General features: G+C 52.3%; 1 protein-coding gene across 1 annotated transcript; it reads left to right on the forward strand.

The window, feature by feature from the left end:
• Window positions 1-356: 356 nt before the first annotated feature.
• Window positions 357-14,515, forward strand: LOC111674083 (retrovirus-related Pol polyprotein from transposon 17.6). The gene is made up of 4 exons (XM_023433153.1): window positions 357-1,357; window positions 1,429-3,259; window positions 12,847-13,131; window positions 14,135-14,515. The coding sequence occupies exons 1-4, from the start codon at window positions 357-359 to the stop codon at window positions 14,513-14,515; spliced, it is 3,498 nt and encodes a 1,165-aa protein (XP_023288921.1).
• Window positions 14,516-14,727: the final 212 nt, after the last annotated feature.

A 14,727-nucleotide genomic window follows, 5' to 3' on the forward strand; every position in this document is an offset into this window, starting at 1 on the left:
GCAGTCTATATTGTGACGTGTCGGAGGTACGCGACGCGACACCGGAAGAACCTACGAGCGATCATCCAGACCGAAGAATACGAAATGGACGCGGATGCAAACGAGCCATCGGGAAACGAATAAGCACCGTGCCCCAGAACTCCCCACCAACTACGAGCGCGGTGCGACAAATCGGGGAGAATACCCGTGAAGATCTTCTAACCGAGGAAATAGGAAAATCCAGCGAGAAAATCCGATGCCCCGTCCTACGAATAAAAATCGGCGGAGTAGAAGTCGACGCTCTAATTGACACCGGAAGTGAGATAAACGCATTTTCCGAGGAGTTTGCAAAATCAAATACGAAAGACTTCGGAAAAATGCCCGCGTTACCAGTTACCGGACTAACAGTCAGAGGTGCAACCGCAGCAGCCCCGACAAAAGTCAAACAGCAAATTTATACGGAATTCACGGTGCAAGGAATCACACTCGCGGATGTATTCCTGGTAATCCCTAAACTTACAAGTCCATGCATCATTGGGATCGGACTGCTTACCCAACTGCAAGCAACGATCGACTTAAGCCAGGATATCATCACAGTCCACAAGGAGCAAGACGCGATTCCGATGAAATTAAAACGGGAGCATCCCGCATCAGAGGGAATCACAACTTCAAAACTCGGGAACGAGGAATGGGATGCATCGGAAAAAGAGATAATAGACAAAATCGACGAAATAGAATGGCCGAACGACGATGAACGAGGAACCTTAAGGCGACACATTCTCGAGTACAAGGACATCTTCAGCAAACGACCGGGTAAATTAACCACTTACCAACACCGACTGGAGGTAATGCCACACACTCCGTACGCCAGGAAACCTTACCCAATACCGATAGCTCATCGGGAAAAGGTTACGGAAGAAATAAATAAAATGTTGGAGCTCGGCATAATTCAACGTTCCAACAGCCCATATGTAAACCCTCTCGTCGTGGTCCACAAAAAGGACGGCAGCCTGCGACTCTGCTTGGACGCGAGGAGACTCAACTCGATCCTCATAGCGGGCTCAGAGTGCATGCAGACTATGGAAGTCCTGTTTCAAGAATGCACTAACGCAAACGTGATGTCTACCTTAGATCTTACATCAAGTTTCTGGCAAGTCCCACTGCACCCAGATTCGCGCAAATACACGGCGTTCCTACACCAAGGGCGATGTTATGAATTCATCGTTACACCATTCGGACTCAAGACCAGTACTGCAGCTCTAGTCAGAGGCCTGGAACCAGTCCTGAGAAACGTGTCAGCAGGAATCTTAAACTTTGTAGATGACATCCTCTGCACGGCGCGAACCTTCGAACAACACATCGAGCAGCTAAGGCGCTTGTTCGAAAGACTTCGCAAACACAATTTAACAATAAGTTTAAAAAAATCGGAATTTTTAAAGGAACGCGTAGTCTGGGACACGTCATCACGCCTAAAGGCATCCACCCGGATCCGACAAAGCTGCAAGCCATCCAGGAGGCACCGTCACCGAAGAATGTGCAGCAACTCCGGGGATTCCTAGGCCTAATAAATTTTTATACTAAATTTAACCCAACACACGCCAAAGTAATCACACCACTGCTCCAACTAGTCAAGAAAGGTCAGAGGTGGAAATGGGACGAAGACAAGCAACTAGCCTTCGAAAAGGCCAAAGACAGCTTCTGCAAAGAAGTAACGCTGCAGTTCCCGAAGAAGGATCGCCCATTTTACCTCCAAACGGACGCTAGCGACTACGCCCTAGGAGCGGTATTATACCAGTTAAATGATGAGGGTCAGCAAGAACCGATTCATTTCGCGAGTCGAACCTTAAAAGGGCCGGAATTGGCCTATTTCACCACCGAAAAAGAGCTGCTTGGAATCGTGTGGGCGCTAAAAAAGTTCCGGTCATATTTATTCGGAAGCAAAGTAATCATCGTCACCGACCACCAAGCACTGACGTTCCTCAGGAGTTGCCAGCTTCTCAATGCAAGGTTAACGCGATGGACCTTAGCAATTCAAGATTACGATCTTGAAATACAATATTGCAAAGGATCGGACAACGTCGTCGCGGACTACCTCAGCAGAGCAAGCACGAAGACCGCTGCGAAGGACGGTATCGACCTCCGAGGACCGAAATTAAATCGACTCGCCAAGGAACCCAATAAAGAACTAGAAGGTCTATGCAAAAACTTGGCCACCAAGCAGGATGAGGACGACGAGGTGAAGGCCTTAAAAGAGCGCGTAAGGACAACGGGAGATACTCACTACCGACTCGAAGGCAACAAATTACTAATACAAAAAGGAGGTTGGTACAAATACATGGTACCAAGTTTGTACGTGGATCTCCTAATCAACGAGTGCCACGAAATATACGGACATTGCGGGGCGAAGAAATGTTACCTAATACTAAGGGAAACCTTTTACTTCCCTCGCTGCTATAAACGAATAAGAAAGAGATTAAGCGCTTGCGACAGCTGCCAGCGTAACAAAATATACACCGTGGGATCATTCGCCGAGATGCAAAACATCATTCCGAGGAAGCCACGAGAGTTAGCATCGGTAGACTTCTATGGACCATTACCCACGGGAAAAGGCGGCGTTAAATACATCCCAGCAATAATTGATGTATTCTCAAAAGTGACCGCTCTATATGCCCTCAAGCGAGCCACCGCGGAAGCCACGCTGAAGTGTCTACGCGACCGCTACATACCAAGATTCGGAACGCCGAAAAAACTCCTGTCAGATCAAGGGACGCAGTTCACGTCCGACAAATGGCGGGAAGGGCTGCAGCAAGAAGGCATCCAACATATCTTGACATCGATACGCCACCCACAGGCGAATCCGGTGGAAAGAACCAATCGGGAATTAGCGCGATACTTCCGAACATTTCTGAACAATCAACACAGTCGCTGGGCGGACTGGCTTGATGTCCTGGAGGACGGCATCAACCATGCCTACCATGAAGCAACGGGATGCATACCGATGCAGTTACATGATGACATTCGTCCACCTCGACCGTGGGAGAGATGGTTAGAATCCTATCCAAGAAATATAGCGCACCCCGAAAGACTAGTTTTCGCCTACAAGAACATAACGCGGGAAGGGCGTAGAAGAGCCCAACGCTTCAACAAACAACACAAAATCACCGAATACAATGTCGGGGACTTAGTGCTAGTGCGCGCATTAAACGTCTCAAAACCTGAGAAGAATATTTCAGCGAAGTTCCTACCATTATATGAACGCCCATATGAAGTGGCACGGATAGTAGGTACAACTTCATATGAACTCAAAAACCCGAACACCGGTGTGACCCGGGGTGTATACCATACACAGGACATTCGACCCTATGTACAATAGACCGGTAATACCACGCAACCCACACACTACAGGTGCGCGGGGAGTAAGCAACGCCGGATTATTTCAAAATCAAAAGAAATGTGATAAGAACGTATAGGAAGAATACTGGCCGATTCCGAAATCGACGGAAATCAGTCTAGTTCAAAATTGCAAATCAAGCAGACACAGCAACGCAGACCGGAGTGCCGGAAGGGCGGGAAGTAGAGCCTCGGCCCTTTAAGGGCCAAAATAGGCGCGCGCGACGAGCCGGCCCGAAGAAGGGCACCATGGAGTGTAAGCAGACACAAACGGACGACCGCCAAATCCGGGAGACCGAGATAAGAAAGGAGATCGAGGAGTATGCGTCCGGAAGGAAGGTCCCAGAAGTGCCACCCGGCCAGCCGCCGGTACTAGCTAAACCGAGCGTAGGGCCAGCAGGGGTGAGCCTAACAAATAAGCAAACAAAAAGGAGATATTACAATAACCCAAAACCCCATAGCAGAAGCCTCGGATTCTGAAGGTGGAGAGGGTGGACCCCACCGTACGGGTGCACCGGTGGACTCGGCCGGTCACAGGGACGAGACCGTACGTCCCGAGGGTGCACACGGCCAAGCACGACGAGGCGGCGTGGCGGCGACGGGGGGAGCGGGCTCAGACGGCAAGGGCCAACCGTTACAAGGAGATGGCGGGAGACGCCTATATGCGGTGGTTGGACCAGCTCCCGCAGGCCGAGGAAAATTAAAAAAAAAAGAGAAAAAAAATATATAAAATAATNACACATTGCACAAGGTGTGACCGTGGAGCCCGTCCACACATAATCTCGAATAGACTTACGATTTCCAAAATCAGGGAAATTTAATTGAACACCATACTTGACGCGACGGAAAGACACACGGAGACCCTTATAATTTCGAGTCCACGACCGAACCTTCCTCAGACGAAACACGTAAAATTCCTGGATTCCCTACCATACGGCTTTCACTGATGACAAGTGCTTAGAGGCTGAGGCTCTGCGCCGTTGAAAGCCCTAGCTAATCTGAGACTGCCAAGAGGAAATCCAGGAACTCGCCAAAAGGCAAATCTTATAAACTTCCTCGCGACTGTCCGATTGCGCGATACGACGCGACCGAACAAGAGGGAAAGGGCCGGTACGCGAGAAAAGTTACAATATAAATTTATGATAAAAAGATGACTTTTCCTATGTGCAATTACGTTTTGAAACAGAGAACTCAATTTTTCTTTGTTTTTTTGTCACATATACCTTTGTTAATTATGTAATTTTCAATGGATATAGAAAAATTAGAATCACTGTTTTATTCTCTATTTTGTCCTTAATACACTGCTTTTTGAATTATGTAAATATTGCTTTTCGTTTGGTTTTTATGAGCCTTTTTCCAAATCCTAGTAAAATCGTAAAATTCGGCCGGTTATCTTCGCATAAGTACCTTGTTTTCGCCCGTCACTAAAAGGGTTAAATTTGGACTGAAAATCACTACTCCCGAACGGAACTCGCCGCGCGGTCGGCCAAGCGGCCAAGCTTTTCTTTGGCAAAGGTCCCGGATTCCCCGGATCCCAAACCCGATCCTCGTCCTCACCGCACGTGCGATATCGGTGGTCGGCCCTCGAAGGCCCTCGGACCGGCGAGATTTTGAATCGAACGAGAAAAAGGGACGCGGATCACCCCGCGTGATCCGACCTAACTCCGCCTTCACCCGGAGCGGTCGCCCCGCGCAATTACGACCCGGGATGGCCGTTAGTCGCCCCGTGCGACTAATCGGCCCTGAACGGCGGAAATAAGAGGGAGACGAACGGAATGCCGGATACAAAATATCCCGAGCTACTACACGCGACTTCAACGGGGGAGGAGGAGGTTACCCGCGGTGTGGGCCCGGGCCCCGGTTACCTGGTAGCCCTGCGGCCTACCGGCTCCGGATCGGCTGGCGGTCCTCTGGCTCGGTGGTCGTCAGCGGCGTCGTCGTGGCCGCGCGAGGATCAGGGACGGTATCTGTGAGGGCCTTTCCCCCCTCGGGCCGGTCAGTAGATTTTCCCCGAGGTTACCCCTCAAGTGCTGGTAGCTGGTCCCGGTAGACCTGGGGCTCGATCGAGGCCGTGGCCCCAGGTGTCCCTTCCTCGAGGAGGTCGCCCTGGATGGTCTCGTTGGTTCCCGAGGCGCCACTTCATCCTGATCCTCGTGGCTCTTTCTGGCCTGTCCGCTGCACCAATACATGGCCGCGGACGGGCTCCTCGGGGACGCAGAGACGCCTTCTCGAGGGTGTCGGCGATGGTCGGGGCCTCGCAGGTGGGCTCCTGCCCCTGCGTGGTCCAGGAGGCCCGAAGGGAGAGACAGGTGCCGCCCCGGGTGGAGTGGACTGGCCCTTCGAAGCGGTCCTTGACGTCGCCCAAATGGTGCCCTATCGCCACTTTCATGGGTCGATGCTCCGCCGGCCCTGAGTTCTTGTTTTGGGTCGTCCCTCGGAGGTCGAGCGTCGTGCGCCGAGCCAAGCCGTTGTGCTTACCCATAGCGATATCGGGCGAGTCCTTGAAGCCGCTAGTAATCCGTTCTAGGCGACTAAATTAAAATTCGGCTAGTACATTGCCTAACATGGCTTAAGGCCCAAGGGATGATAAAATAATGAGACGGTCTTCTCTTAGGTGTCTTCAGGTACGCCACCGAAGAATGAGAGGCGATAGTCAAATCCGACGTACCCGCTTAAATAATTAAAATGCCACTTTTTGGCAAAAGGGAAGGGAAAGGTACCTCGGGGACGACTAATTCCCCTTAATATTAACTACGAAAATAATGTTACTAAAAGAAGGAGTTCTCGGAATATATCCTTTCTACGCTTTCTCGAGTTCGCGTGCACTGTGTACGATACAGAAAATCTATTATGACCAAAAAAATAGAAGGGATATCACATATAATGGGGCTAACAGCCCTCTTCATCCCCGACCCCTCAAACCCCCGTCGCCGGACCCATGGCTCCTCGTAGCCGGTGTAGACGTTGGAAGGAAAACCGCGCCGTTTTGTGACGGCATTTCCTCCACAGAAATGTCACGTTACAATATATTGTGACGTGGTGAATTTCCCCACCCGTCACAAGGGGGATATGAAAGGCCGGAGTGCGGAGGGGTCCCCTTGGTAGTCATTAGGTTAAGGCTGGGAAAAAGAAAATAAGACAAAAAAGTGGCATTAAGGCCTCCGGTACAGAAACACGGCGCGCCGGCTGAGGAGTACCGCCGGTTGCCCGGTCCATGGGGACGCGTGAAGCGCCCCGCAATTAGGAGGACCTGCTGCCATCGGCCGGTGGCCGACCTAATTAGTCGACCCACTTCGGCGGGGCCAGAGGGCAGGTCGGCTCCCGGGCTTAGGTTCAGCGACGCCCGCTAGGAGAACATCAAGGCGGGAGCGGAAGTCCGGTCAACGACACCGCCATTCCCAAGGGGACTAGCCACGCCGAAGGACCTCCCGAGGACACTGAAGCGGCTTTAGTAACCTTCCCGACAAGGACCGTCCCGTCCCGAGGGGAGTGTCCCGCTGAGTACACGTTGCGCTGCCCTTCCGTGGGAGGAAGTCCCGCCCAGAACAACCGGCGACCGGTGAGCCCGAACCTGCCCAGGGGGCCTCCTATGTCGCGCCATATTATATCCTGTCGATCGTGCCGCGAGCCATTTCCGTCGGTTTCCGCGTCTGTCTCGTGCCGAGTGTAGAGTTCGTTGTGAGCCGGGCGGAGGGTGCCGACGCTCCGGGTTTCGGTGTGTGAGGCCCACCGACAACCGCGTGGCGGGCCGGGTTCGAGCCGACATTTTCGCGCCAGGCGGCACCTTCCGGACCGCGTGGGCCGAAGGAGTATCGTGATCGCGTCCCGGTGGTAGTTTCTGTCCGACATCCGGGAAGAGATTCTCGCCCGCCTATTTTACCGAGCCCCGTACCGAATGTACCGCTTTTGAATTCCGAGGCTGCGTGCGCGCAGGGCGCGGTGGGCGAGGATAGGGTGCCGACCGCCATATCGATTGCGCAGCATCCGGGCGCCGGGCCCTTATCGAGGCACCGAGGGGGCCCAACAGGTCTTCCCGGCCGGGCGTTGTGCCCGCAGGTTCCCCTACCGAGGGGAATACCTGATTACACCGCGACTCCAATTTATTGTTTTCTTGCGTCCCGCCAAGCGCCCGTCCCGTTCGACGGGCGCCCCCTTTTTCCTTTGTAACGGTCGTTTAAATTATCGGGCGCGATCCAGGCCCGTTAATAGAAAAATTCGATCCCGTCGGGATTCGCTGTTGCCACCATTTCGTGATCTTTTATTTGTCTTCCCGAAATTCCCGGCGCAAACCGCAGGGCCGGAAGGGACACCTTCGCACTCGGAGGATACCGTGGCGAACCCCCCACCTCTGCCGTGCCGCGAAGGGCGTAAGGTCCACGCGGGGCTGAGTGGCCGGTTGGCTACGCCCGGGGGCCGCGATTAACATGCGGGGTCATCGTGCTCCGGGCTACCGGGCCCCGACGGCCCGAGGTGCGCGCGCGCATCTGGCGCCCTAAACAAATCGGGCCGTCGGAAGGGCCGAAGACCGGGCTCCAACCCTGGTTAGGGCTTGAAACCGGGCGTAGGACTATTTGCCGACTAGGGGCAGGAAGTCCCGTCGCAATATATATATATATATTGTGACGTGGTATATTTTTGCCACCCCACGGCGACCCCAAATTTCGGCCGACATCTCTTTTTTTTTTTAGCATTCTTTGGTTGTAGAGTCCGAGGTCCGACGGTCACCGACCCGGGGGAGAGGGAGAGAATGCCTAATCAATAATTCTTTAATAATTTGTTACAGCCTAATTTAGCGATCCGCGGGAACTCTTCTCAATTTCCTGTGAGGAATCATTCATTTGTTGCTTTTTTAGAGTTCCCGGGCGTACTCTCGAGCACTCAAGGATATTCGGAATGAATATTCGGCGAGGTGATCGAGGGCTCGCGAAATCTTTTGTATCGCGTAGCGCGGCTCCGGTCGCTAGGCCGGAGAGTCAACACCGGCGACCTCTCGGAGGTCGCGCTCGCGCGCGCGCTACCGCTCGTCGCCCCGGCTGGGAAGAAAGAAGCCGTCGAGGAAGCCTCGGCGGCCAGGAACTCCAGAACCGAGCTCATCAGCCGCGGTGCCACGGCCCGTTCGTCGGTTCCACCCGGAGGGCAAGTCGGCTCTGCTACACCCCCTGGTGGCCTTGCCTGCGGGGGCGGGCCGCAGACGGGCCCTGGAGGCTCGGGTGCGGCCGCCCGCAGGGGCAGCAGGACTACCCGGCCAGGAGCCGGACCAGGAGGCAGGAGCTCCAGCGACCCTGGCTGCTACCGACGAGGCGAGGCGTGGATTCTACGCCCTCGCTGGAGTACCCGGGGCTTACCCAAGGGTCCGTCCCCGGGTGAGCCAGGATCCCCCGGAGGGGAAAACATCGGGGGCCCAGAGGATCAGGGCCCATCGGGACTCGACGAACCACCGCTCGGCACGGCCGTGGCATCGCCGGCGGCTCGACGTGCGCCAGGCGCGCAACGCCGTTGCCCAGCAACCGCGCACGGAGATCGCGCCGCAGCAACCCCCTGCCCTAGGAATCGGGCCGGCGCACGCCGATACCGCCGAAAAGTTGGTGCTAAGGGGCATCTCAACCAATCAACGGCGCCGATTGGAATTCGGACTGGCCACCCGAAGCCCTATATAGGACAGCGCCTAGAGAGCCCCGATCTTCTCTGCCTACGATCGTCGGACCGTGCGGACCTACGCCAGGGAGTTGTCTGGAAGAAGTTTTCTTAAAACATTGTTTCAATTGTCTGCCATTGCCACCAAGGTATCCGAAGACCTTCCCGGCTCATCGAGGGACTTAGCCGAGGGACCGGTGAGCGGCGGTGAATTTTCTTGAGTGAAGTAAGTGCCACGTGCCTATTCGAGGACCCCTTGTCGATAGTTAATAAAAATTAGAGTCTGCGGGTAACTTCGCGAAGTAGTAGGGCCCGGATCGTGTCGCGCCGGTGAGCGGAAGCGTACCGAATAGACGGTCTTCGTTAGTCTCACGCGGGCGATCTTCCGGTTTGCCCTGGTGGGGCCTACGACCCGCGGAAATCGGATTTTGAGTTAGCCTCTCGGGAGGCCGTGCGGTTCCTCGAGTGGACACGAGAGCGACTTTTCTTGTATTCTTTGAGTCGTGTCCTGTAATTCTCTAGACATCTTCTTTGTCATTTTCTGTCGCGCCCCTTTAAAGTAAAAGCGCGCAGTTCGAGTCATCTTTTCTATTGTTTGGCCGTGAAATTCGAGTTCCTTTGTAGTTTAATTTTCTTTGTCTGACGGAAGTTTGTGAACGGTTTTGACTTCCGCCGAGACTAATTTTCGAGTCCAGTAGAGTCATTTTTCTCACGCCGGTTTATGAATGGTTTGGGCCCACGGCGGGAAAAGTGCCCTTTTCGAGATATTTTGAAGTGATCGTTCCCCGAAAATTTGCGAGGGGTTTGGATTTTCGGTGCGGAGATCTTATGATTGAGTAAATTTAGAGTCCTTTGTCACGGCCAGAAGTCGAGTCCTAGGCGCGTCCAGTATCTTTCCCTCGGGGTCGGAGGCGGAGAAGCCGCGCGGTGACCACGTGGTCGCCCGCGTCCGTGCCCCTTTTTCTTCCCCGGTGAGCCCGCTTTTCCTCCGGTCGAAGTTGCGATATGCCTGAGTTTGTTTCGCCAAATTTGGATTTTTGAGTTTAGTTTGCCGAATAATTTTTGAGAGTAGGTTTGCGACTCGTCCGTCGAATAAATTTTGTATAACGGTGCGGAACTTTAAAGTCGAGAACATGTCGTATAATTTCGAGTCCATTAGTCCATGAACGCGAGCGCAAATATTTGAACTGTTGAATTGTATTTTGAGTGGGTCCAATATTTGAATTATTGAATTGTATTTTGAGTGTGTCCGATTTTGAATTTAAGGTACGAAAATTGTTTATTACAGCGAATCCGATGCGTATTCTCTGTATGATTTGGAATTATCAAATTGTTTTTGCATTGTGGTCGATTGGAGCCCGCGGAAATAGATTTTCCGAGAGTTGACGAATTTCTTTTTATTGTTAGAATAAATTTGTTAAAACTTGGTACCAAATTCGAATTCGTTTCTCTTTTGAGTGAGTGTGGCTGAATTCCCCTGTTTCCTCGAGCCTAAGATTAATTCCCCAAATTTGTTGAAGTTTTCCCCTTTGTCCCCCGCGTCTTGGTCTTACCCTTGCCCTCTCCGAGCCTTGGCGCGTGCGCGCTCTGAACTAGTCGGCCGCGCCGCGACGATAGTCGAAGCGGAGATCGTTCGAACCTAGTCCTTTGGGTCAATTTGGAGTTTGTCGAGATTTGTTCGAGAGTATTGGAATTTTAAGTTGTTGAGATTTTCGAGAGTTTGCCGTCGAGTATTGTTGACCTCCGGGGAGGCCTGGCGCCCAACTTTGTGTCTCGTTCCCGAAACCGGGACATCCTTTTGAGTGGCTCGAACGGATCCGCCTAGACGATCGGGCGAAGGTGACGAGCAATCGTTCGGGCGCTGCGGGCCCGGAATTCCCCCCGAACAAAGNATATATATCGCGTTCTTTAGACCGGGATCCCGCGACCCTGAATATTGTGAACCGCGAGTGTAGAGTCGCGCAGTAGAGTACAGATTTAGCGTCGCCCGGTGGCGACTGGCGCCCATTCCGCGAGTGATAGTATTCGGGCGTCAAGCTTTGTGACGGAAACCACGTCGCAAATTTTGGCGCCCAACGTGGGGCCCGGGAAACTGTGCGCAGGAGCGCCAGTGCTTTCGGACCGCCTCGTTTGAATGTTTAGACTTTCCGGTGAGCTCGCGCCGCGTATCGCAAATCCTCGCTGTGTAATTTTGTTAGGGTGAGAAATCGAAATTAAAATTAAAAAAAAATAGATAGGGTCCTTTCCCCCCACTCCTCCTTCCTTCCCCTGGGGAATGCGACCGGCCCCTTCGTTTGTTTCTTTTTCTGCTTGTCGTCAAGCCATTCTTGCGGCGAGTATTTCGTGGCCCCTACCCAGTGGCGACCCGCTGTACTTCTTCCCGGAGAAATCTGTAAGAGTAACGCCAAGTTAAAGAATTTGTTGGGAATCTCGCGTGAATCGAGTAGATTCTCCCTTCTTGTTTTTATGGAATAAATTATAAATCCCCTAAAGATTGTTGAATATTGAGATCGAGAAATTTGGAGAAATTGTGAAGTGTTCGTTGCGTTAACCATTTTGTTTGGTAATTTTAAGACCCCCCCAATTCCTCATGTATTTTAATAATTTTGTAATTTTTCGTATTGTTCTTCAGTCTTCCCTGATTATGATTTGTAGAAATATTTTATTGTTATTATTTGGTTTATAAGAAAATTATTAAAAAAAAAGAGAAAATATTGTGCTCTAAGGTGGGAATTATCCTGTTTTTGCTTCGCTATTATAGAATTCATAATATTTTAACGGATTTCTATTTTGTTTCATTTACGGTTTATTCATAATACGTTGAATTTCATCTTGAAAAATAATGATTCTCTGAGTGTTGTCGGGATTGGACCGGCTATTCGTTAATCTCTTATTTTGGAACTTTCATTTTCATTTTCATTTTTTTATTTATAATGACATGAGGACGACGCCACAATTTTTTTGAAAATTCACATCGGATGGTTGAAAATGTGCTTGACTTGTTGCTAACCTCTTTTCTTACAGGAAAGGTAATATTTTGAGTTGTTATTTATTGGTTAGGCCCGATATTATTTAAATGTTTAATGACAATGATATATTGTATGTATCCCTAATCCCCTTTCCCTATACCCCGGACGAGGCGAGCATATGATTTTAGAGCACAGTTTGAGGGTTCAATTCCATTCAATCAGTAGAGTTTTGGGGGAGTACAGTAATTTCAGACATACAATTTTTAGCTTGTTCCTGTAGACTTTTCACTTCATTTTAAAGTATCGTCTCGGTCAAATGTGGAATCCATTCGATATTCCTCTAGAATTGTTTGATGTAGCATACCGGGATTCGACCCTATAATAATTTTAGGCCCCACCTGGAGGAATTTAATAGGGGCAATTAAGAAGTAAGGCTTTCCTAGAGCCATAAGTAAGAAAATTTACAACTGGTTCGGGGAGTGATATGAGGGCTTTGTGAGGGAAGAACAGTTGCCCGAGGGTAAATTCGAGATTATAGAATTCCAGAGCAGAGATCTCGCTTTCCTACCCCTTCCTACCCCTGGACTAGGCAATCTGCCTTATACCTTCTCCCTTGCATGCAGATTTCTCGTCTGCATTCCCATCAATTCCCCTGCCCATTTGTATGTTAATAAGATTAAGTGTTGTGTGTTCCTTTTATTTTGCTTGTTCCGCGTTCCCAAAGTAGGGACATTAGAAGATTAGGATTCTTTTAGACGGAATTATCGAGAGTTAGGCTGCTCTGCCGTTTGGTGTCCTCCTGCCCCTAGATAGAAAGAGCCGCTGCCGGTTGGTAGGAGACCCTCCCCTGGGGCGACCCTTTAAACCGTTTCAGACCGCCGAAGGAATCACAATGCAGAAACATTCCAGCCCGGACCTATTAAGAGCCAGAGCCCAGATCGAGGCCCTAGAGCCCTTAGAACTGATACGGCACCCCGATCTGGCGGGCCTAAACGCCAGCGGGAAAATGCCCGACCTGAGGGACCGGTATTGGAGATACAAGCTGCGAGCTCGCTACGCTCAGCCGGGGGTGCTGTGGAACCCTGCGGAGGACGAGCGGCGAGGCTCGGGGCCAGTGACCAGCATCACCGCCTGGCAGAAGAAGTCCGCCGGAGAAGGAGTGCGTTCGCCTGTCATGGGGAGCCATTTGGGCCGGAATGAGGGGCAAACCATTGCCAACTCAAGCCTCTTGGATCTAGACCCGGAGGGCCTAGATGGCCACTGGTGGATTCATCGACACCCAGCCCCATCGATCTATGGAGCAGCAGGGACCGCCGGAATGGTGCCAGCTACTACGACGGGGACCTTCGCGTATACCCACGCTGCCCCCTGGGCCCCCACGGTGATGACTACCGCGGCTCGAGGGGGAACCACCACCCGGACTATCGCCTCTGTTGAGGGGGCCCTGCAACCGAGAGTGCCGGTGCTGCAAACGGGGCAAGAATGGGGACCCTACCGCGACCTTATCACCCTAGCCGAGGATACGGCTACCCGACTTTCGAACTCGTGGGGAAGAGCACCAGGCACCGGGCCATCTCCCACTAGGACTCGGAGTGTTACTTTCGGCCCGACCTTCGATAGAGAATATCATACCTGGGACCATACTACCTCGACTAGTCAACCAGCAAGTGAGCCGTACAACCCGTGGGGCAATACTACCTTCACCCGGGAGACGACGAATGGCCGAGGGGGATGGCCACCCCAGGATAACTACCATGCTACCCAGGAAGGACCGAGCTCCGTGTGGGCCGCCAATGCCGCCCTCCTGTATCAGCCGGCACCCCCTTCGAGTCCCGACCGGGTCAAGGACCACCGTATAGGCGTTGGACTTCGCGATTTCTCGCCTCGCGGAACCCCAACTTATCGGGTCCTCTAGATAATGTCGCCCTAGCTCGAGAAGTCCGGATCTGCGATCTCCTCCACAAAAGAGGAATCAAGTTTTCAGGGAAGCCCGGGGAAAGTGCGGAAGATTTCCTCCGCCGAGTCGAGCAATGCGGCCGGGGAGCAGGCATCACACCGGAGGACGTCCTGCGGGGACCATATTGGCAGGGGAGGCCCTGCTATGGTACGAGGTCGAGGGCACGACGTGGGAGAGCTATGAAGTGTTCTAAACCCGATTCAAGGAACAGTTCGGAGTGCGGGATCTGCAGAAGAGGCTGAAAGCGGAAGCCATTAAGCGGACCCAAGCCCCGAACGAAACTATAGCGACATATTTATTGAAGCTGCGGCTGTTATACAGCCACCCAGATCCACCAATGAGTGAAGAGGAGCAATTGGACTGGACCTACGAGAACTTACACTCCTCATATAGGGAACGCATCTCCAGAAGGACGGTCCACACTTTCAGAGACCTAAAAGAATTGGGACAGGAAGTTGAGATGGACCGACTACATCGGCAGACTTATGCTCCTCCACCTTCGGCAGCCCGCTCCGCGGTAAGGGCCGCGGTCTATGCGGACGGGGATATGGATGCACGCCAGGCGGTACAAGCAGTGGAAGCGTAGAGTCCCCCGATTATAGAGCAAGTAGATATTTCTCCAAAACCCCGACGGAAGATAGGGCCCTCAGCAATGCCAAAGAAGAGACTAGCCCTCCCACCACCCGAGAAACCCCAGGTACCGGCCACCCAGTCCCCGCCACAACCGGTCCCCAGAGGACCCAAGAAAAGCAGTTCGCCAAGACCCGTCCGGAAATTCACGGGTCCGCCACCAGGGAT

Source organism: Orussus abietinus, unplaced genomic scaffold (assembly GCF_000612105.2).
Source record: "Orussus abietinus isolate OABI.00-Male unplaced genomic scaffold, Oabi_2.0 scaffold601, whole genome shotgun sequence".
Taxonomy (NCBI): Eukaryota; Metazoa; Arthropoda; class Insecta; order Hymenoptera; family Orussidae; genus Orussus; species Orussus abietinus.